This window comes from Ranitomeya variabilis, chromosome 8 (genome assembly GCF_051348905.1).
Source record: "Ranitomeya variabilis isolate aRanVar5 chromosome 8, aRanVar5.hap1, whole genome shotgun sequence".
NCBI lineage: Eukaryota > Metazoa > Chordata > Amphibia > Anura > Dendrobatidae > Ranitomeya > Ranitomeya variabilis.
In genome coordinates this window covers 115423648-115448291 of record NC_135239.1, presented here as the reverse complement: position 1 = coordinate 115448291, position 24644 = coordinate 115423648, and the positions used below count along the sequence as shown (strand labels likewise).

At 43.2% G+C, this 24644-nt stretch overlaps 1 protein-coding gene across 2 annotated transcripts in view; it reads right to left on the bottom strand.

Moving 5' to 3' along the window:
• Nucleotides 1–4775: 4775 nt before the first annotated feature.
• The window catches only part of MGST3 (microsomal glutathione S-transferase 3), a 43348-nt gene continuing 23479 nt past the window's right edge, over nt 4776–24644 (bottom strand). For both annotated transcript variants that reach the window (XM_077277423.1, XM_077277422.1), the window contains exons 3-6: nt 21261–21334; nt 9743–9800; nt 7433–7505; nt 4776–5115 (exon numbers count right to left, since the gene is read on the bottom strand). In XM_077277423.1, coding sequence (XP_077133538.1) covers nt 4994–5115; nt 7433–7505; nt 9743–9800; nt 21261–21334 — 327 coding nt within the window. In that variant the 3' untranslated portion in view covers nt 4776–4993. The remainder of the gene's footprint in view (nt 5116–7432; nt 7506–9742; nt 9801–21260; nt 21335–24644) is intronic.

Here is a 24644-nt window from a genome sequence, read left to right as displayed (position 1 = left end):
CTGTTTTTAAAATGGTATCACGTTTGGGGTTTTCCCAATATATGAGACCCCTAAAGTCACATCAAACATGGATAAGTCCCTAAAAAAATAAATTTAGTAAATTTCCTTGAAAAAATGAAAAATTGCTGCTACATTTTTAAACCTCCTAAAATACTAATAAAATAACATTTTACAAATGATGCTGATGTAAAGCAGACATGTGAGAAATGTTATTTATTAATGGTTTGCTGTGGTATGGCCATCTGGATTAAAGGGATAATCATTCAAATTTTGAAAATTGCTAATTTTTTAACATTTTCTCAAATTTTTGATTGTTTTTATAAATAAACACAAAACATATTGACCTAAATTTACCATTATCATAAAGTATAATGTGTCACGAAAAAACACTGGGTTCTCAAAATCACTGGGATTTGTCGAAGCGTTGGAGAATTATTACCACATAAAGTGACACTGGTCAGATTTCAAAAATTTGGCTCCGTCACTAAGGGATTAAAGGAATGGAGGAACGCAACTTGTCCCTAGACATGCTGTTTTTTATATTTTGTTCCAGCTGGTCCAGCCAGACAAGCATAGATCTCCCCAAACACGTGGCCAAAATTGCTGGTTTAAACGCTGCTATGCATGATTCACAGGATCTCTTTAGAAGTGCGTCCAATTTGCGATCTATCGGATCCGACAAAGTACCGGCATTCTCCACCGGTAAGGAGGACAGACACGAGGTAGAGGCAACTGCCTCAGCCTTGGGTGCTTTAGCCCAGAAGGCCAGGTCCTCATCAAACAGGTACTGTCTTTTTGATGTCGTGGGCATAAAACCTCTTTGCTCTTGTTTATCCCACTCTTTTTTCACTAGATTCTTAATCGTCTGGATTACTGGGAAAACTCATCCTTTCCGCTGGGAGAGACCCGCAAACATGATCTCTTGAGGAGTCTGGGGTTCCCTAGATTCTGATAATCCCATCGTGTCTCTTACTGACTTGACTATGGCTACTTTCACACTAGCGTCGGGCTCGGCCCGTCGCAGTGCGTCGTGCAGAGGTTACCGACTGTAGCGTTGTATACGCCGCACAACGGGGGCAGCGGATGCATTTTTCCAGCGCATCCGCTGCCCCATTGTGAGGTGCGGGGAAGTGCGGGGAGGTGGGGGCGGAGTTCCGGCCGCGCATGCGCGGTCGGAAAGAGCGGACCGTCGGTGGCAAAACACGTTACATGTAGCGTTGTTTTGTGCCGACGGTCCGCTACAACACGGCGCAACAGTCGCACGACGGTTGCGACGTGTGTCAATCCGTCGCAATCCGTCGCTTAATGTTAGTCTATGGGGAAAAAACGCATCCTGCAAGCACTTTTGCAGGATGCGTTTTTTCGTCCAAACGACGCATTGCGACGGATTGCAAAAAACGCTAGAGTGAAAGTAGCCTAAGTTGTTAATACCGCCAGTTGAAAAACATACATGCTCCTCATCTTCTGAGGACACGGACCCCTGTGAAGCATCCAAATTAACTTCACCACTCTCGGAAGAGGATTCTGCTCTGGGAGAGACCATTTTACTGCTGGACTTTCTCCTTAAGGTACCTTCACACTAAGCGACTTTACAACGATATCGCTAGCGATCCGTGACGTTGCAGCGTCCTGGCTAGCGATATCGTTGTGTTTGACACGCAGCAGCGATCAGGATCCTGCTGTGAGATCGCTGGTCGTTGCTGAAAGTCCAGAACGTTATTTCATCGCTGGATCTCCCGCTGACATCGCTGAATCGGTGTGTGTGACACCGATCCAGCGATGTCTTCACTGGTAACCAGGGTAAACATCGGGTTACTAAGCGCAGGGCCGCGCTTAGTAACCCGATATTTACCCTGGTTACCAGCGTAAATGTAAAAAAACAAACAAAAAACACATACTCACATTCCGGTGCCCGGCGTCCGCTTCCCTGCACTCCTCCTGCATCCTGTGTAAGTGCCGGCCGTAAAGCAGAGCGGTGACGTCACCACTGTGCTCTGTGGCCGGAGATGTTCGGCCCTGCGCTTAGTAACCCGATGTTTACCCTGGTTACCAGGGGACTTCGGCATCGTTGGTCACCGGAGAGACGTCTGTGTGACAGCTCTCCAGCAACCACACAGCGACTAAACAGCGACGCTGCAGGGATCGGCATCGTCTGTATCGCTGCAGCGTCGCTTAGTGTGAAGGTACCTTTATCTGACTACCAGAACCCCCCAGGGACTGTAGTTCTTCCCGAATCATTAAGCGTATGTCATCCGTTCTTACTGAACCTTCCTCCTGTAGGGTATGACTAATACAAAATTGACATAGCCTTTTGAGGTAAGTGTCTGGAAGGAGTTCAGAACACAAAGCACACTGCTTGTGCTTGGATTTTCTGCTTTTTTTAGCCTATGAATATATAAAAAACAGAAATAGATGACCATCAGCCTAGTTAAAACGGATCCAACACTCACCAAGGTTATTTGTCAGCAAAAAATACCGGCTGTAAGGATGACAGCTTAGGCTGGGGTGTGGAACGAGCCGACTATCTTTCACCACCTTATCTGTGGAATCACTCTGGTTAGAGTGTCCACTGCCACATTTCTTGCTAATGTGACGGGTAGGCAACATTAGCTCCTCCAGTGGGCGCGAGTCATGGTCACCCAGAGACGACATGGTAGCGCACACACACATTCCCCAGACTGTGCTTATATAGCACTGGCCCTTAGAGGCAGGACATCCACATTTCCTCTTTTTTTTACCATTACTCCAGCCGTATGTCCTGCGCTTACAGCCAACCACCTGCCTCCGGAATTGCGGCCCCTATGGATCGCGTCACCGCATTCCCCATACCGCCCCCAGAAGTATACCTGATCACTTCTGGGGGCGCTCCGGCGACATCGCATGCGGGCGAGTACACGCGGCTTTCTCATAGTCGCGACTCCCCGACTGCAGCGTCCCGCCGGACCGGACATTCACACGGCAATTCAGGTAGGAACTCCGGCGATCGCTTGTATAGCGCACCCCTTACATTTCTCGCTGAGGTCAGCGATCTACCAGCTGGAAAAATCTGTTCTCCTCCAGCGTGCTGTCATTAGGAGAAAAAAAAGTGCCCCTTGGATCCAAATCCTCTGGTGGCACTTTGTCATCCTATACACAGAGGAGGGGGGAGACATAAAGGACCGTTCCCCCGACCCTGGAGCCCCTGCCGCTCTATAAGAAACTGCACAGGCAGCAATCCAGGCCAGGCATCCTCTTAAGGTACCGTCACACTAGGCGATATCGCCAGCAATCCGTGACGTTGCAGCGACCTGGATGGCGATATCGCTGTATTTGACACGCAGCAGCGATCTGGATCCCGCTGTGAAATTGCTGGTCGCTGCTAGAAGGTCTGCACATTATTTGGTCGCTAGGTCGCCGTGTATCGCCGTGTTTGACAGCAAAAGCGACGATACCAGCGATATTTTACACTGGTAACCAGGGTAAACATCGGGTTACTAAGCGCAGGGCCGCGCTTAGTAACCCGATGTTTACCCTGGTTACCAGCGTAAAAGTTAAAAAAACAAACAGTACATACTCACCTGCGCGTCCCCCAGCCTTTGCTTCCTGACACTAAAGCGCCGGCCCTAAACTGAAAGTGAAAGCAACAGCGGTGACGTCACCGCTCTGCTGTTAGGGCCGGAGCTCAGTCAGCGTCAGGATGCAGAGGCTGGGGGACGCGCAGGTGAGCATGTACTGTTTGTTTTTTTAACTTTTACGCTGGTAACCAGGGTAAACATCGGGTTACTAAGCGCGGCCCTGCGCTTAGCAACCCGATGTTTACCCTGGTTACCCGGGGACCTCGGCATCGCTGGTCGCTGGAGAGCGGTCTGTGTGACAGCTCTCCAGCGACCACACAGCGACGCTGCAGCGATCGGCATTGCTGTCGCTATCGCTGCAGCGTCGCTTAATGTGACGGTACCTTTAGACAAATCTTCAGATAACAATCTCTGCAAGTTCCCTTCTAGGAACAGGAAACAAACTATGGAGCGAGGGGGGACCGCCCCTTTCATCTTTGTAGGTTTCCTTTTCCTAGGGGCGGATCCCCTCTCTCAGTGGGTGCAGTCGTGGCGAAGAGAAAAAAAAAAACAAAACAACAAATCTCAGAATCAGCAGGATCCGTTAAAGCGTTCCAGAGTTATAACCTCAAAGTGACAGTGGTCAGAATTGTAAAAATTGGCTCGGTCATTAAGTACCAAATTGGCTCTGTCACCAAGGGGTTAAAAAAAAACACCTTTATTTACTTTTTGCAAGCTCCAATAGTCTCCATGGGAGACTAGAAGCTGCAATACTTTGATTCCCTCTGCTACATACAGGCGATGATCAGATCACCTGTGTGTAGCCGAAATGCTCACTTGCTCTAAGCGCCAGCGCTCATAGCAATCTGGCAATGACAACCATAGAGGTCTGCTGCAGACCTTTGGTTGTCATGCCAACCCATCAGTGACCTGCAATCACGTGATGGGGTCACCGATGGGTGGCATTAGAGACACACTCTGTAAGCGCGAGTCAGAGATTGACAGCAGCATTTAACTAGTTATTAGCCGCAGGTGGATCGCGATTCCACCCGCGGCTGTTACAGGCACATGTCAGCTGTATAGAGCAGCTGTCATGTGCCCAGAAAGGTGTGGGCTCAGCGTCGGAGCCTGCACCAAACAGGGGGAGTCCGACATGGGCGTACTATTACGTCATATGTCCGAAAGGAGTTACTTTTTTATGGCCATGCAAGAAATTCTGATAAAAACTGACACTGAAAAAAGTTTGATCCAGCATACTTCTTTTATTACAGAGTGATTTTCAAACAAGAAACACCAAAACAACCCAGAAACTTATATTCATATTTTTATTTATAAAATGTATTAAACTGTCGCATAATTCAATGATACATAGGCCTAATCCACCCCTCATGTGCCAATCTGGGTGAAATAGGGTTTAGTACATGTTTTACAGGCTCCTCTGTTTAAACACTATCAGCAGTTCAACACCAGGTTTTTGGGTGAAGGGACCAGTCAAGAAGCTTGAATGCAGAGCAAACAGTAGTGCCAAAGAGACCGAGCAGAGCAAATGAACCGATGGCTCCTCTGGAACGTTTGCGTGGATCTAAGAAATGAGAAAAAACAAAACAAAATGGTTCAAGGTCTGTTTAGAATACTTAAAATAAAAGTATACACTATTGTACAAAGTATCCTAACACCATTAAAGGAACAAGATACAGTTCAGGCCCCTGCCATACAGTAGGCAATGTGAGTCATAAATAACATCTAGTGGCTAAATTAATTGTCTGATGAACATTGTTTTTACTTTGGAAAACATGGCTAACTCGCCCAAAGTTCCAATTTATTCTTAAAAATCTGGAAATATCCATACCACAAAACACCATGCTTAACATTATTGAAAAAAAAAAAAAACATTAAATTATGGCATCTTCTAACCATTGCTGGAATTCAATAGCTGCATAGTCCATAAAAAGAAACCAGAACAGAAATGTTATTTTAATGATCGGATGGGATGTCACACAGATTAATGCCCCCATTAAGACAGGCTGATCTTGACCCATTAACTAGTGCTGATCGACTGTGTACAAGTACGGTATATCAGAACTTGGTTACACACCCTGATGATAAACCTGATCATTCTGTCCCCATACTCCATTATGGCAGATTTCACGTTTTTACAAGACATAGTGCTGCTGAGAACAATTATTTCAGGCTGGCATACATGATCTGATCACCTGATAAAAGTTTTCCTCGCTTGTTGGTCGATCACTGGCATGTTTACATGGGCTGATAATGAGCCTTAGGCCTCTTTCACATGTCAACGTCTCGAGTACATGTTGTGACAGCTTTCACACGTACCGGAGACACGGACACAGGTAAACCCATTCAAGTTTTGTGGGCTAAACACGCCGACATGTCCGTTTTATACCGTCAGCACGGGCCACAAATCTCCTGCACACATACACATGGATGTCATGCTGGGATGCCATCCGTGTGACACGTCCCGGCGCCTGAGAAGCAGCGCTACAGTAAGCGCTGTTTCCCGGTGAAATGTACTGAAGACAGCTCTTCTCCCCTGCTCTGCCGGCGATCAGCACAGAGCAGGGGAGAATGATGACAGTAATATTTAAGTGAGAACAATGACATCAGGAGTGGCTGATGGGAGCATTTATCACCTGCCGCCTGCACTATAAATAAAAAATCCGGCATGGATTCCCCTGTATTCTCTATAACCAGCCAGGTAAACCTCACAGCTGGGGGCTGCGACCGTCAGCTGTCAGCATTAGCAAGGCTGTTTATCAAGAATAGAGGGGTCACCATGCTGTTTTTTTTTTCAATTACTTAATTTTAAAAAATGGCATGGGGTCCACCCTCCCCCATTTTTGACATCCAGCCTTGCTAAAGCTGACAGCTGGTATTCTCAGGCTGGCAAGGGGCCACGGATATTGACCCCCAGCCTATAAATAGCAGCCTGCAGCTGCCTAGAAAAGGCACAAGTATTCAATGCGCCAATTCTGGTGCTTTGCCCGGCTCTTCCCACTTTTCCTTTAGAGGTGGCAAGTGGGATAATATTTGTGGGGTTGATGTCACCTTTGTATTGTCAGGTGACATCAAGCCCACAGCTTAGTAATGGAAATGCGTCTATAAGACCCCTATCTATAGGATTCTATAGTTGTTTTGTAAATAAAGACACAGCCAAATAACCATGATCACTGGCAGAGCAGGCGAGAATGTTGAGAGCCGTCTCCAGGACCCAGGGCCGGGCAACAATGCATACTTCCCTGGTGCTCGTTGGTGTGGTACTGATGCAGCACATGGTTGCCACAAATATTATACACATGGACACTGACATCTCCAGTATCGGAAATATCACAACGTGTGAATCCGGCCTTAGTGATGTTCACATGCTGTTTATTTGCAGCAATTGTGGTAAAACCAGTTTATTAAAGCAAATGGCGAAAAAAAAAAAAGCTCTATGCAGAGCGTTGATTGAAACCATCCCTGTTCTGCCCCTCTAACTGAAAGAGCCTGGTAATTTCCCCACAGCAGTGGGGCTTTCAGTGCGGCAGCAGCACGACATCAGAATGCTATTAACCTGCAGATTCACCCCACAACTGAAGGTTAATCACGTTCTTTTACATGACAGGTTCCCTTTAAAACGCAAGGTATACTGAATCTCTTGCCACAAACCTGTATGTTCTGTCCCAATTAGTCACTGACTGCCTTACATGTCCATACAAAGAAAGTAGTCACAGATTAGGACCACTCAGCAGCACTTTTAAAGAGTAAACTACATGTTATAGTGAATATTTTACCATAAACCTATATCAGTGTGTATTTTTATAGGGCATCGGATTGTATTCACACTGAACATATCAGAAAGTAAAGAAAGGTGATTGAAGAAAGCATTTTATGCTCACCCCCTGTAGAGTATCCCGCAGCATACAGCTCTCGGCCAACAATCCAGGCAACGCCAAGCAGACTAGCAGCACGCTACATAGATGTAGAAAGGAAATATATGAAGTGTGAAAAGACAACAAGAAATCAAACAAAATCGGTATACTTTGTTCATGCTTTTCATAGACTTAATTTTGGGTGGATCACACCAAGTTTGCAGTTTAAATCTGCTGTATTCACAGGAAACGCCCAAACCATTAATATGCTCCTCATTTACCTGACAAGACCAAAAAGGAAGTCCTTTCAGTGGAAAGGGGGGAATGTAGATCCATCTATGGAGGTTCAGTTTACCACTTAAAAGGTTTGCAAAATCTCCAGTCTAGAGTCTTTCAGAGATAAATGCTTAATGGTGATTTAACCCCTTAAGTCATTTAACCCCTTTGCACAGCAGACCATTTTCCTTTTTGCATTTGTCTTTCGTTCTTCTTCCCAGAGCCATAACGTTTTATTTTTCCGTCAACATGGCGATGTGAGGGCTTGATTTTTGCAGGACAAGTTGTACTTTTGAATGACGCCCTTGGTTTTACCATATCATTTACTCAAAAATGGGAAAAAAATTCCAAGTGTGGTGAAATTGCAAAAAAAAGTGCGATTCCACAAAGTTTTTTGGGACTTTTTACCATGTTCACCAAATGCTAAAACTGACCTGCCATTATGATTGTACAGGTCAGTACGAGTTCATAGACACCAAACATGTCTAGGTTCTATTTTATCTAAGTGGAGAAAAAAAATTCCCAAATTTGCTTTTGAAAAAAAAAAAGAAAAATTTGTGCTATTTTCCAATAGAAGTAGCATCTCTATTTTTCATGATTTCGGGTTGGGTGAGGGCTTATTTTTAGCGTGCCGAGCTGACGTTTTTAAAGATACCATTTTGGTGCATATACGATCTTTTGATCGCCCGTTATTGCATTTTAATGCAATGTCGCGATGACCAAAAAAACGTAGTTCTGGCGTTTTGACTTTCTCGCTATGCAATTTAGCGATCAGGTCAATCCTTTTTTTATTGATAGATCAGGCGATTCTGAATGCGGCGATACCAAATATGTTTGTTTGATTTTTTTATGTTTTTATTTTGAATGAGGCAAGCTCCATTTTTTTACTTTTGGCATGCTCCAATAGTCCAAGAAACTGCCATAACCCGATCGCCTCTGCTACATACAGGCGATGATCAGATCGCCAGTATGTAGCAGATTTGCTTATTTGCCATGAGCACAGACCACTGGGCGGCGCTTACAGCAAGCCGGCAGTGACAACCATAGAGGTCTCTGGTTGTCATGTCAACCTATCGGTGACCCGCGATCACGTGACGGGGGTGGGGTCACTGATAGGTGGGTTTACGGCCCGATGGCCAGAAGTGCACGTTAAATGCCGCTGTCAGAATTTGACAGCAATATTTAACGGGTTAATAGCCGAGGTCGGATCATTCAGGCATTTAGCCGAGGATGTTCCGGGCATATGTCAGCCGTTCAAAACATGTGCTGGGAAAGATGTGGGCTCAGTATCGGTGCTGAAGGGGTTACTATCCATGATCATGAGATCTGAAATTGAACATTTAAATAGTAGTTTCTCTTTACATAGGGGGTTAATGGTGGAGGGAAGGAAACAGGCATCACGGTGTTCAGTAGTGAACTATAGCCTTGCAGCTCTGGGGTCCTGGGTTCCAATCCCACCAAGGACAACATCTGCATGGAGTTTGTATGTTCTCCTCGTGTTTACCCTGGGCTCTCTGGTTTCCTCCCACACTCCAATGACACACGGATAGGGAATTCAGATTATTACAGTCCCCTTTGGGGCTCACAGTGATTTTGGCAAAGTGCTGTGGAATTATTGGCACTATACAAGTAGAAATAAGCAAGACTGGAACTTTAATTGTATTTAATTTAACACAGTTCAGAACTCTGCTGTTTTCAAACAGAGCTCCAGCACTACCAGGACAGAATTCAGTATGCCTGCAGGAGTGTATACAGACGCCAACATTATATCAGCAGATATGGGCACCCTAGTGGTAACAATTCTCATTAGACTTTATTTTCTCCCAAGCTGCTTGGAGTGTCTTTTTTCAAAACTACCTAAATGTTTATTTTTTGTAAACCCAGCATACAGTTTTAGGCTACAGATTTCCTAGTGTATACACCAGGCATATACATTGTACAGGATGCAAACAGTCCAACAATGGAGGATTACAATCCTATAAACCTAAACTATTGTGCCAGGTCCGTGATACACTGTACGCAGGCCAATTGCCAGGTTAAATATACACAATATTCACTTACCGGATGTGTAAGTCCTCCAGCAGCAAGGAAAAACAGAAAAGGGGGATAGGATTCCAGACTGCAGAACAAAAGAGTCAGAATTACATTTGGACATTTACTTCACAAATCCATGAGATTAATTTTAGTCTGACAAATTGGGTCAATATGAAGATCTGTTACTGATGCAGTTTAAAGAGAAAGGTCACCAGAAATAATAAGGCTATTGCCCGGCAGACTAGCTCTGCATTGTGACCGGCTGTCAGTCAGGGCCGGGGACATGGTTACAAGGGCCGCTCTGTATACCTAGAGCGGTGACTGATCCGATGCCACCCCCCGCCCCACCATGACTGAAATCAAATGCAGTCAGGGAGAATAAAGTTAATTTTCTACCTGTTGCATAATAACGCCATTAACCACATATTTGCAGGAATAGCAATATTTCTGGTGACCAGTTCACTTCAAGTTTTGTGTTGGCACAAGTGCAAATAAGCTTTAGTGGATATTCTGATATTCAGCACCGAATAATGAAAAACAGCTGTATTTTGGAGAGCAGTAAGAATGGATTTTACCAATCCGGTAGGCACCCAACATTGGGAAATAAAAATGCAGATCTGCTTTAAGCACCCCTTCCTCCTCAGATTCTGTACCGTACCAAACAGCAACCATTAATTTCTCCTCAAATGGAAAGCCTATCGCAAACAATGAAGCTGGTTCATTAACACAGATGTTGTACATGCCAGTTTTCACAAATTAGGCGCATCCTACAAGTGCTGTGTGCTTCTGCCAGAGATGTACATCTATCAGGGACTAGAGGACAGTTCTAGCAAAAATTTACATTATTAACCCCTTAACGACCAGAGGTGTTTTTGGTTTTGCATTTTCATTTTTTGCTTCCCTTCTTCCCAGAGCCATAACCTTTTTATTTTTTGGTCAAAATGGCCATGTGAGGGCTTATTTTTTTTGCAGGACGAGTTGTATTTTTGAACGACACCATTGGTATTACTATGTTGTGTACACGAAAATGGGAAAAAAATTCCAGATGCAGTGAAATTGCAAAAAAGTGCAATCATACAGTTTTATTTTTCCACCATGTTCACTAAATGCTAAAACTAACCTGTCATTATGATTCTGCAGTCCATAGACACCAAACATGTCTAGGTTATTTTTTTAAAGTGGTGAAAAAAATTTCCAAAGCTTGTTGCACCATTTTCTGATACCCGTAGCGTCTCCATTTTTCGTGATCTGGGGTTGGGTGAGGGCTTATTTTCTGTGTGCAGAGCTGACGTTTTTAAAGATACCATTTTAGTGCAGATACAACCTTTTGATTACCTGTTATTGCATTTGAATGCAATGTTGCGGCACCCAAAAAAAATTAAAAAAAATAAAAATGTAATTCTGGCGTTTTGAGTTTTTTTTGTTACGCCGTTTAGTGATCGGGGTTTTTTTTTTTTTTTTTTAGATTTATAGATTTGGCAATTCTAAACGTGGCGATACCAAATGTGTGTAGGTTTGATTTTTTTCTATTTTATTTTGAATGGTGCGAAAGGGGGGTGATTTGAACTTTATTTTTACTTTTTGCATGCTTTAATAGTCTCCATGGGAGACTAGAAGCTGCACTTGTCCGATCGGCTCTGCTACATAGAGGCGATGATCAGATCACCTATATATAGCAGAATTGCTGACTTAAAATGAGCAATAGCAATCTGGCAGTGACAACCATAGAGGTCTGCAGGAGACCTCTGGTTGTCATGCCAACCCATCGGTGACCCGCGATCACGTGACAAGGTCACCGATGGGCGGATTTCCGGCACGAGTGCTGGAAGTACATGATAAATGCCGCCGTCAGAGTTTGATAGCGGTATTTAACGGGTCAATAGCAGGGGTAAGATAATTACCGCCGGTCAGAGCTGCAGTTCCCACGCTGTCAGATGACCGCGTGAGCCAGCAGTTATGACTGGCAGTACAAAGGTTACCGCTGGTCACAGGTGTTGGCTGATGAGAGTACCATTCTCCAACATACGCCTGCTGATGCTGATAACAGCAAACACCTGTGCTATAAATAAAAAACAAAATGAGGTCTCTTCTATTTTTAGATATCCAGAGCAGGCAAAACAGACAGCTGTGGGCTGCAACCCTCAGCTGTCAGCTTCATCATGGCTGGTTAGCAAGAATAAAGGGGTCCCACACTTATTTAAAATAAAAAAAATATATATTTTTTTTTTAAAATAAAGCGTGGGGTTCCCCCCCCATTTTTTTTTTACAAGAAGCTAAGCTAAAGCAGACAGTAGAGGGCTAGTATTCTCAGGCTACTGGTAAGGGGGTCACTGAATTGCCCCTCACAGCCTACAAATAGCCCACAGCCACTGCAGAAAAGGCATATCTTTTAGATGCGCCAATTCTGACGCCTTGCCTGCCTCTTCCCACTTGCCCGGATGTGGTGGCAAGGAGGGGTAATATTTGTGGGGATGGCATCAGCTGTTTTATGGCTGCTGACATCAAGCACAGAGGCTAGTAATGGAGAGTCGTCTATAAGGAGCAGTCGTTACTAACCCCATTGGGTGTTTAAAAAAAAAAAAAAAAAAAAAAAAGTCAGAATAAAATCCTTTTACATAATGACTCCTTTATTTGAAATAAAAATAGCAGTTATACTCATCTTTATACATAATCGACTGAAGCCCATGTCACCTGTAAAAGACAGAAAATAAGAAACAACCATATCCCTCACCTGTCTGACGTGAAGGAAATCCATAATGTTCCATGAAGTTCCGGATGGTTTAGATGGCATTCACATCAGTGATGCGGCCGCTATCCACGTCAGCCAGCTCACACTAAGGCCTCTTTCACACTTCCGTCTTATCTCCCGTCGCAATCCGTCGAGTTTTCAAAAAACAGGATCCTGCAAATTTTTTTTTGCAGGATCCTGTTTTTTCCAATAGACTTGAATTAGCGACGGATTGTGACGGATGTCCATCCGCTTCATCCGTCGTGCACTGGATCCGTCGTAAAATAGTGGTCCGCCGGGAACAAAAAACGTTCAGAGGAATGTTTTTTGTTCACGTCAGAAAATCAGTCAGCGACGGGTCCTGCGCTGTCCGTCGTTGGCTACAATTGAAGCCTATGGACGAAGGATCCATTGCTGACCATCACACGCAGGAATCCAGCGACGGATCCAGTGTTTTTCATTCTGAGCATGCCCGGATGGATTTTTTAGTCAGGGGAAAAAAAAAAAAAAATAAAAATCTCTCTCGGCAGCGCATCCGTCATAACACTGGATGCGTTGCCTACGTTTTAACACTATTTCCCAAACGTCCGTCGGTATGTCGCGCCGACGCTTTGTGACGGCCGACTACCGATGGAAATGTGAATGAAGCCTAAGACAGGATCGTGATCACGCTCCTGCAGTGTGTACTACTGAGCTCCTATGAGGAGGGTCACTAGAGTTCATAGCTGATAAACCCCGGTGACCTCACTTTCTCATGAAGCGAGCGGTGTCAAACTCCCCTACATCTGCTATGAACTATTGTGAACTTTCTCACCTCTACACACTGCAGGAGTGTGATTACGCTACTGCCTCAGTGTGAGGTGGCTGGAGTGGATAGCAGTTGCATCACTTATGTGACGGCCATGCAAATCATCTGGATCTTCAGGTCAGGGACAAGTATGGGATATGGTTGTTTATTAATTTTCTTTTTACAGGGGACATGAGCATCGGTGGATTAGGTGTAAAAGGTGAGTAACTGCTTTTTTACTTTTATTTTAAACTAAGGCTACTTTCACACTTCCGTCTTCTGGGCAAAAAACTGATCCTACAAATGTGCTCGCAGGATGCGTTTTTTGCCCATAGACTTGTATTAGCGACGGATGGGCACACGTAGTATCCGTCGTGCGACGGATGCGTCGTGTTTTGGCGGACGCGACGCACAAAAAAAGTTCACTGTAATGTTTTTTTTTGTGTGTCGCGTCCGCCATTTTTGACCGCGCATGTGCGGCCGAAACTCCGCCCCCTCCTCCCCGGACTGCAGAATGGGCAGCGGATGCGTTGAAAAACTGCATTCGCTGCCCACGTCGTGCAGTAATTTCACAACATCCGTTGGTACGTCGGCCCGACGCATTGCAATGGGCCCGTACCGACGGAAATGTGAAAGTAGCCTAACTGAAGGGCCCAGCATTGCCCGGGCATAGTAACTAACTGTGGTTAGTTATAGCACCTCACTCCTCATTTTCTCCCCCAACACCTCTCATTTTGACCTCACACCTGCCATTTTCCCCTCAGTATATACCTGTATGTCATCTCCCCTGTATATAGTATATACCTGTATGTCATCTCCTGTATATACCTGTATGTAGTATATACTTGTATGTCATCTCCTGTATATAGTATATACCTGTATGTCATCACCTGTATATAGTATACCTGTATGTCATCTCCCCTGTATAGCACATACCTGTATGTCATCACCTCCTGTATATAGTATATACCTGTGTGTCATCTGCTCCTGTATATAGTATATACTTGTGTGTCATCTGCTCCTGTATTAGACCTCGTTCACACATTATTTGGTCAGTATTTTTACCTCAGTATTTGTAAGCTAAAACTTGGAGTAAAACCATCAGAGTAAGTTTATTGGAAACATGTCACCACTTCTGTATTTTTCACCAACTCATTTTGGCTTATAAATACTGAGGTAAAATAGGTCATCTCCCCTGTATATAGTATGTACCTGTATGTTATTTCCTCCTGTATATAAAGGGTGGGCCATTTATATGGATACACCTAAATGAAATGGGAATGGTTGATGATGCGCTGAATTTGCAGAATGGGAAAAACAAAAGTTGGAACAGGACCCTCAGTTTACACAGAACATTATGTTCAGTGATGAGGCAAACTTTTTTTTTGGGGTGGGCCATTTATATGGATACACCTAAATAAAATGGGAATGGTGACCATTTTCTTGCGTAGGGTGTCTTGCATTGAAATCTGCTGCAATGACCCGGGTACTGCGTTCACCAGACAACACAATTTCTAACCGCTCCTCACGTGTTAACCTCTGTGGACATGTCAATGGCTGTAAACTAAGAGAAACTTGTAAATAACGCATGAAAGAATAAACTTACGTTAAAACCAAGCACACCATTGTTTTTCTTGTGAAATTCTCAATAAGTTTAATGTGTCAGATGACCCTCTTCCCATTGAAAAAAATAAAGGTGTATCCAAAACGGCCGACTTCAAAATGGCCGACTTCAAAATGGCCGCCATGGTCACCACCCATCTTGAAAAGTTTCCCCATCTCATATACTAATATGCCACAAACAGGAAGTTGATATCACCAACCATTCCCATTTTAATTTAGGTGTATCCATATAAATGGCCCACCCTGTAGTATATACCTGTGTGTCATCTCCTCCAGTATTAGACTTCGTTCACACATTACTTGGTCAGTATTTTTACCTCAGTATTTGTAAGCTAAAACTTGGAGTAAAACAATCAAAGGAAAAGTTTATTAGAAACATGTCACCACTTCCGTATTTTTCTTCCACTCATGCTTTTGGCTTATAAATACTGAGGTAAAATACTGACCAAATACTGAACGTGTGAATGTGGCCTTACACACAGCCTCCACCTGCAGCGCTTCACTCTTCTGTATACACAGATTCATACTGCAGCAGCACCTCACTTCTCTCATTTTGCCCCTCACATCTCTATCCATGAGGCTCCTCCCTTTCTATTGACATCATGCCTCACAGAAGCAAATCCATTCTAGGCAAGACGAAGCTAGATGTCACCTGAGGCTGCTATGCAGAGTGGCCGTGGCTATGTGTGGTGGGCGTGGCTATGTGGAGTGGGCGTGGTTCGACACACACACAAAACTTTATATATTAGATAAACTAGCCTGCTATTATTTAAATTAAATATTTTATTCTGGCTGTGTTTTTTTTTTTGTTTTGTTTTTTAAACACTCCAACTATGGGGTTAGTAATGGGGGCCTCATAGATGCCTCTCCATTACCAACCTCTGAGCTTGATGTCAGCAGCCATAAAGCAGCTGATACATTGGTGTGTTGGTAAGTGGGGGTAAATGGGAAGAGCCGGGCAAAGCGCCAGAATCGAATAGATGCGCCTTTTCTGGGGCTGCTGCAGGCTACTATTTTTAGGCTGAGGGGGAGGGGGGGAGCAATATCCATGGTCCCTTACCAGTCTCAGAATACCAGCCCCCAGCTTGGCAAAAATGGGGGGGGGACCCCCACGCAGTTTTTAAAAAAAATTTAAATAAAGTTGTACCCCTCTATTCTTGATAACCAGCACAGGCAAATCTGACAGCCGTGGTCTGCATCCCTCAGCTGACAGATTTATCATGGCTGGTTATCAAAAAAAAAAAAAAGAAGAGACCCCATGACTTTTTTATAGAATAGGCGCCCACTAATAAACACTCTCATCAGCAGCAGCTGCTCTCGCTGTTCTCAGCAACAGCATGCATACGCTGATGAGTAGTACTCACTTATCAACTGACGCAAGTGACCGGCGGTTACCTTTTGAGCGCCGGTCACAGCTGCTGCCTCACTCATCTGATACTACTGCTGATCAGAGCCACCGGTGTGTCTCACACGGTCACACAACAGCTGATGTTCGGGGGTGCCGAACCCAAACACTAACACGGACTTCCTGATGAAGACTGTTTGGGGTCCGTGTACGGACAACCAAGTGTTCAGTACAGACCCAGAACAGGGTCACCCATCTGTACTGGCTAGGACTGACAAACACCAAAAGTCGCACAGTTTTTGTGCAGTTTGAGTTGCTCAAAAATTTTGCAACAAAGGGGAACTCTAATTTTTGAAAGATTTTTACAGACTTCAATAGATACCTTAGGAGACTTTAACATGCGGTCATCCGAGCTATACATTGCAGTGCAATGTACAGCAAAATTTACGATCTCCTAAGAACACCGGCCACAAGTTGGCATTCACAATGATAAGCACAGAGAGTCTTCTGCAGACCCCTGGCTTTCATGACAACCCTTCAGTGGACGTAAATATGTCAAAGGTCATGTAGGGCTTAAGTGGTAATAACTCTGGAACGCTTCAACGGAACCTAGTGATTCAAAGATTTTTTTTGTTTGGAGACACATACTTCAAAACTTACCACTAACATGGTCAATATGATGTGCATTTATTCAAGAAAATATCGTTTAAAAAAAAAAAAAAAAAGTAAAGTGAACATTTTTCAAGCTCCCAACAAATTAAGACCCACTGAACAACCAGATCCAACTGCGATATTACATCCACTTCCTGTGGGAGTATAGGGTCATACCGATGCTATTTGAAGAATTATTTGTGTTGCAAGATGGTAACACATGGCAATAATTTTTTTTCTACTTTAGATTCCTGGGAGAAATGTTTCCCATTAACCCCCTCCCCGAGGGTGGTTTGCATGTTAACGACCAAGCCAATTTTTACAATTCTGACCACTGTCCTTTTATGAGGCAATAACACTGGAACGCTTCAATGCATCCTGGTGATTCCGAGACTGTTTTTTCCTGACATATTGTAATTCATGTTAGAGGTAAAATTTCTTTGATATGACATGCATATATTTGTGAAAAAAAATGGAATTTGACAAAAATGTTGAAAATTTCGCAATTTTCCGAATTTGAATTTTCATGCCCTTAAATCACAGAGATATGTCACACAAAATACATACCGTATATACTCGAGTATAAGCCGACCCCCCTAATTTTGCCACAAAAAAAAAAAAAAAAAACCTGGGAAAACTGAGGTGCCAGAACAACAGAAACCCCCTATATGTGAACTCATTTTACAAACTACACTCCCCAATGAATTCATCTAGGGGTGCAGTGATCATATTGTCACCACATGTGCATCACAGAATTTTATACCACTGAACGGTGAATAAAGAATAAATTACATTTCTACCACTAAAATGTTGTTTAGCCCCAAGTTTTTAATTTTTCTAAGGGCCAATAGGATTTTTTTTTTTTTTTTTTTTTTACAACTGAGGTCCATTTTTTCTTGAGTGTGGCAATACTCTACATGTAATCTGGAAATATTTTTCAGGCACAGTGCAAAGCTCAGAAGGCATCGAGCAACAGATTTTACTGTTATGGTTTGCAGGTGCCATAACCCACTGGGAGAGCCCATGAGGTGCCAGAACAGCAGAACCTACCATAACTGACCCCATTTTACGAACTACACCTCTCAAATAATTAATCTAGGGGTGCAGTGATCATATTGTCACCATGGGTGTGTCACAGAATTTTATACCATTGGGCAGTGATGACAAAATAACTACATCTGTACCACCAAAATTGTGTTTTATCCAAAGATTTTACAATTTTCACACAAAAAGTGGTAAAAATGGCACCAAAATGTGTCCCACAATTTCTACTGAACATGGCAATACCCCATATGTGGCTGTACAGCACTGCTTAGCCATACGGAGAGACTCGGGAGGAACGGAGCGCTATTTGCTTATTCAAGTGAATGGTTCTGTGCACGTCAGTGTTTTTCCAAGGACCGTGTGTCCATGGGCAAAACACGCTGACATGCCCGTTTTTTTATGTCAGCACAAGCCACAAAACGTCTCGTACACGTGCAAACGCATAACACACGGATGTCATCTGTGTGACATGCATTGGTGCCAGGGAAGAAGTGTTACAGCAAGTGCTGTTCTCTGTAGCCAGGTGCTGAACACTGCTCTCATCATTCTCCCCTGCTCTGTCGGCGATAGGTTACATTTAAGTGATAAAAGAGAAGACAGCAGGCGGCGGCTGATGGGACTATTACTCCCATCAGCTTACCCCTGCTGCTGCTAATAACAGTTACAGCAGGAGTGGCTGATGGGGGTATATTCGTCAGCCACTGCCTGCACTATAAATAAATGAAAAAAACAGCCAGGCAAAACTCACAGCTGGGGGCTGCAACCCTCAGCTGTCAGCTTCAGCAAGGCTGGTTATCAAGAATAGAGGGGTCCCCACACGGTTTTTTTTATATAAATAATTTTAAAAAAACAGCATGGGGTTCCCCCCCCCCCCCCCCCATTTTTGACAACCAGCCTTGCTAAAGCTCACAACTGGGGGCTGGTATTCTCAGGCTGGTAAGGGGCCATGGATATTGACCCCTCCCAGCCTAAAAATAGCAGCCCACAACTGCCCAGAAAAGGCATATCTATTTGATGCGCCAATTCTGGCACTTTGCCCAGCTCTTGCCCTGTAGCTGTGGCAATTGGAGTTGATATTTGTGGGGTTGATGTCACCTTTACATTATCAGGAGACATCAAGCCCACAGCTTAGTAATGGAGAGCTGTCTATAAGTCACCTCTCCATTACTAATCTTATAGTTATATGGTAAATAAAGACACAGCTAGAATAAAGTCCTTTAATTGAAAAAAGGACTCCTTTAATATTCTCAATTAAACCATACCTACTGATCTCTGTTCCTTTTCAATCACTGTTTATGGTTCATTATTCATTCTTATATGATGTTAAAATATATGTTCATACGATTAAATAAAAAGACCTTGCCTAATTCCACCAAAGCCCTCGATCTCCTGTAATAAAAATAAAATAAAACAACAACAATATACCATACCTGTCCGTGTAATCCATGTCTGGGGGATAATTAGTTTTCAACCTGGACGGTGCCAAGATGTGACTGTCCAGGCTGAGAACCACTGGTGAATGAGCTGCTGGAAGCGGTGCTTCAGTGACTGGGGGTGACGTCATAGAGGTTACCTCCAGTCACTGGGTTTCGTTCCCTGCCGGGCTTTGCTGCGGTGAGATCCCCGCTAGCACCGTGAGTTTTAGTGCTTTTATACAAAAACTAATTTTATAGAAAAAAAAATTTTTGCATCACTATTCTGAGAGCTATAACTTTTATTTTTACGCTGATGGAGCTGTGTGGCGGGTTGATTTTTGCGGGACAAGATGACGTTTTTGATCCGTCTTTTTGATCGCATGTTATTCATCTTTGTTCAGCGGTATGATGATAAAGCATTGTTTTTTTGCCTTGTTTTTTTATTTCTATGGTGTTCACTAAAGGGGTTAACTAGTGGGACAGTTTTATAGGTTGGGTCGTTATGACGCGGAAATACCAAATGTGTGTACTTTTATTGTTCAGATTTTTTTTTCATTCTAATATTTATTTAGTGATTATTTAGAATTATTTTTGATCTTTTTATAATTATTTAAAAAAAAAAAATTCTAATTTTTTTACTCTGTCCCACTATGGGACAATCATTATTTGCAGGCTGATCGCTTCTATAGCATGCAGATGAAGCAACCTCTGCATGCCATATAAGCTATCAGCGCTGCACTGACAGACTTGGTGATCATGCACTGCACATGACCAACAAGTTTCCTTGCTCTGGAGACCCGGATGTCGTCATGACGACATTGGGTCACCATGGCAACAATCAAGACCCAGCGTCACACCGCGGAGTTTCTCCGATCCAAAGGCAGAGGGACTGTCAGCTCCATGCCGACTTCTGAAATGATGCGATCGTGTTCGGAGGTTAATGTGCCGGGAGTGGTCTGTGACCGCTCCTGGCACCGGGTGTCAGCTGTCAGAATCAGCTGACACTTGGCATTGATCGCCCTCACACGCCCCGTGTGTGCAGCCGATCACGATTACGTAATATTCCGTACCTGGTCAGATAGGCCCAGGTCACATGGACGGAATATTACGTCAGATATCAGAAAGGGGGTTAAACAATTTGTCAATTGCAATTCAGATTTTGTAATCTAGCTAGTTGACAGATATTGCAAGTTACAGTATTACCATCATTGAGCAAATACCAGACAGTATCACTAAATTGCAAATGGAATCGTACTGGATTTTCAAATTGGCGACACTTAAACCTGACGGTTTGAATGAATGTATTGATAACTCGATAATTATTCAAACTAAAACCATGCATTTACCAGGTGGTTTAAAATCAATTCATTTATACATTTACACAATAAGAGAAACCTGGGGAATTACAATGTGCGTTTGTGCACCTTGGCAACAATACGCTTTTAACGTTTTGTTCATTTGAAAACTGCGCCGATGCAGTAGCATCTGACAGATTTTTTTTTTTTTTTTTTTTAAAGAATAAATGTATATTCCCAAATCAAAAGTTATTGCACATTATAAATGCGATCATGCTGCAGCCAGGCACCGCCTTTACTGAATGTGATTTAAAAAAAAAAAAAAAAAAAAAAAAAGAGCCATAATTATATTTAGCATGCAAAATAGGGGGCAGGTCAGTGAGGGATCAGCGACCTGCCATGAGCCATACTGATGAATATGTAAGCAGAGAACCACGTAAAGACCCCCACACAGCCCGCCCCGAAGCACAAGCATATAATTAACTGAAAATTACAAATACAGATTAAACAACCACAAGATGGATCTCATCACCAGGTATCATTGTAATCAGCATAACGGCACCGACCTGACACTGTCTGTAGGTTACTGTGCACAATCCTACTGACAGGTTCCCTTCAACAATAGTAGAAATTGTGGGATAAGTAAAAGATACTTACGTGTTTTGATGAGCCCGCTGGATGCAGTTGAAAATTTTTCCATTTTCAGGGTCATCACTATAGAGTTTGGGATACTGGGGAAAACAAATGTGAAAAAGCATGAGCCACACGAGTGACAGCTAGCCATTATTCCAGAGATCCCCAGGTCACGTTTATTTAACAAGCCTTATAATGGCATACACAGGTCCTTGAACTGGCTAATATCTTTACATCTGTGACTAACAAACCTCCGTACATTATAATTATCAAAACCACAACTGAAACATAAGACAAAATGGTCTTGAATGTGGTCTCAAAAACTTCCAATTGTTCACATGTATAGCACAAGCACATGATGCTTTAACCCCTTAGGAAAGCAGGCAAGTACTTCCTAAAGCGTATCTAAACTTTCAATAAACTGTGCATAAATCAATAGTCCAGTATATGTTGTCTCTGTATGCTTGATGTTTTAGTTTGTTTTTCCTCTTAGCTCATGTTTGGAGAAATTAGCTGTTCTGATGACTTATATACACTATACATAGAATAGGGAAAAAATGTTTTCCAACATCTGTAATTTGGAAATTGAGTAACAGGATCGATGAGGACATATATATTTGTGCGCGCGTGCATGTTGTAATGTGATTCAGCACAAACATGCTCCTTCCCTCCCTCCTCCCCTCTTCATAGACTGAAGAAATATGATGTGAAGCCTTTAGTGAGCTGTACCCTGAGACAAGCCTTAACATTGAAACTTCAGAGTAAAGCTATTTAAACAACACATTGCAAGAATTACAATATACTTTATTTTTTCTTTTTTACAGGACAAAATTTTGAGAGCGAATTTACATAATTACAAAATGTCTAAGAAGCATCTTATGAAGTCAGCTGTAATTGAGCATTTCACAGTGACTCAAGATAAACATTTTGTCTGTCAATGTAAGTGACCCAGATGGAAACAAATGCTGTGATGCCAAAATCAGTGCATACTCAGGCAGTGGTAAAAATGCTCCTTCAAAAGCTTCCAAATCTAAAGAGACATTTACAATGCTGTCACCCAGAAGTTTAGAAAGCTGTGATTGAAAAAGATCACAGCAGCACCAAGAAATCAACACTTCCCGCCAGGCAATGGAGGAGGAAAGAGCGTCTCAAACGTCAGTTACAAGATATTTTGTAACTGACAAAGTTACTGTAACAATGAAGGCAGATGCGTTTAAAAGACAGCTCATCAAGCTTGTTTGTGAAGGACTAATGTACCATAATCATTATTTGCATGAACAGCTGTAGCAGCTCTTAATGGAGAAATGGATCGCAAACTTGGTGTTTCTCTGGACAGAGAAAGTACTAGAAAATTAGTGATTGAAGAAGTCCTTAACCAAAAAGAAGATCTTAAAAAGACTCAAGAGACGATTTGTATTCTTAAAATGGATGCCTGCACACGTCACAGAGTGAACTATTTGCTATGAACGTTCGATATGTTTGTGACAACAAACAAATTGTTACTAAGACACTGGCAGCAAAAGATACTATAGCTCATCACAGCAACCAGTTTCTCCAGACCTTAGTGGAAAAAGTTCTGCAATATTATGAACTTAAAAAAAGAAAAAAAAAAAAAAAAAAAAAAACAACACAGGTTCTTGCTATTGTAGCTGATAATGCTTCAAACATGATAAGTACAATTAAACTGATGAATGAGAATAATTAAGGAGAACAGCAGCTAGAAGAACATTTCACATTCAGTATGTTGGAGATGGAAGGCCACAGTCCTGTTGCCATAACAGAGGAACAAACAGACATTACTAAAGAAGAACAGCAAAATGATTCTCTACAATTAGATGACCTTGTTGAAGCTGCTTCATACCTCTTTCCTATTCATCACATGTGCGGTGTTGTGCACACGCTGCAGCTGGCAATAAGAGATAGTCTACAAGAGGGACATGCTGGAACTTTGATTAGCAAAGTGAGGAAATTGGCTATTGCTGCCAGAACTGCTAAAATTGATTCCATCTTGAAGAGACGTGCTGGAAAAGGGGCTATTGTGGATCAAGCCACTCGGTGGGGCAGCAGCTATTTAATGATTGAGTGATTGCTTGAGCTGAAACCCTTCCTTGTAGACATGGCCAACCCTCAGGTAACACTACATGAAGGTCAATGGACACATGTGGCTGAATTAAAGGCATTGCTTCATCACCATTTACAGTGACTAAAAAGTTACAAGCGGAGGATTTAACTCCTGGCATTTTTATAAAGGAGCGGAAGAACTTGTTGTTTTGCCTGTCCCAAAGAGGAGGTTTATTGTAGATGGCTGCTTGAATGAAACGGAGAGACACTGTTACTAGAAAATAAAATTCTTCTGGCAGCTGTTTATGTGGACCCAAGACATCGTACATTGCTGGATGATCAACAGCTTACTAAAGGAAAAGAAGCTTTGATTGAGGTAGCAGTTAGGATGAGTGGGCTACAGGACGGCCAAGAGCAAGAGGACTCGGGTCCTGCCAGTGCTGCTGCTGCTATTCCTTCATCCTCATCAGATGAGGAGTTTGATTTTGTCATGTATTTGGACGGCATGGAGCAGGGAAAGTGTTACTACAGGGAAAGAAAAGAAAAAAAAAATTCTACTCCCATAGAAAACAGATTGACCATATTTCAGCAAGATTTTTCACTTGCTCTCAAAGAAGTATAAGGCCGGCGTCACACTGGCGAGTTTTACGGACGTAAGAGCGCAGAAACTACGTCCGTAAAACTCGAATAACATACGGCACAATTATTCTCAATGGGGCTGCTCCTATTAGCCGTATATTACGGTTCAGTATTATACGGCTTTCTACGGCCGTACAAAATCGCAGCATGCTGCGTTTGTCAGCGTACTGCGCAAAAAAAATCGCCAATGAAAGTCTATGGGGGCGAGAAAAATACGGATTCCACACGGACCAGCAGTGTGACTTGCGAGAAATACGCAGCGGTGTTAGTGAAAAGTCGGTAATTCAATTGCCGGCTTTTCATTTCTCCTGCACAAACCCGACAGGATATGAGACATGGTTTACATACAGTAAACCATCTCATATCCCCTTTTTTTGGCATATTCCACACTACTAATGTTAGTAGTGTGTATGTGCAAAATTTCAGCGCTGTAGCTGATAAAATAAAGGGTTAAATGGCGGAAAAAATTGGCGTGGGCTCCCGCGCAATTTTCTCCGCCAGAGCGGTAAAGCCAGTGACTGAGGGCAGATATTAATAGCCAGGAGAGGGTCCACGGTTATTGGCCCCCCCGTGGCTAAAAACATCTGCCCCCAGCCACCCCAGAAAAGGCACATCTGGAAGATGCGCCTATTCTGGCACTTGGCCACTCTCTTCCCACTCCCTGTAGCGGTGGGATATGGGGTAATGAAGGGTTAATGCCACCTTGCT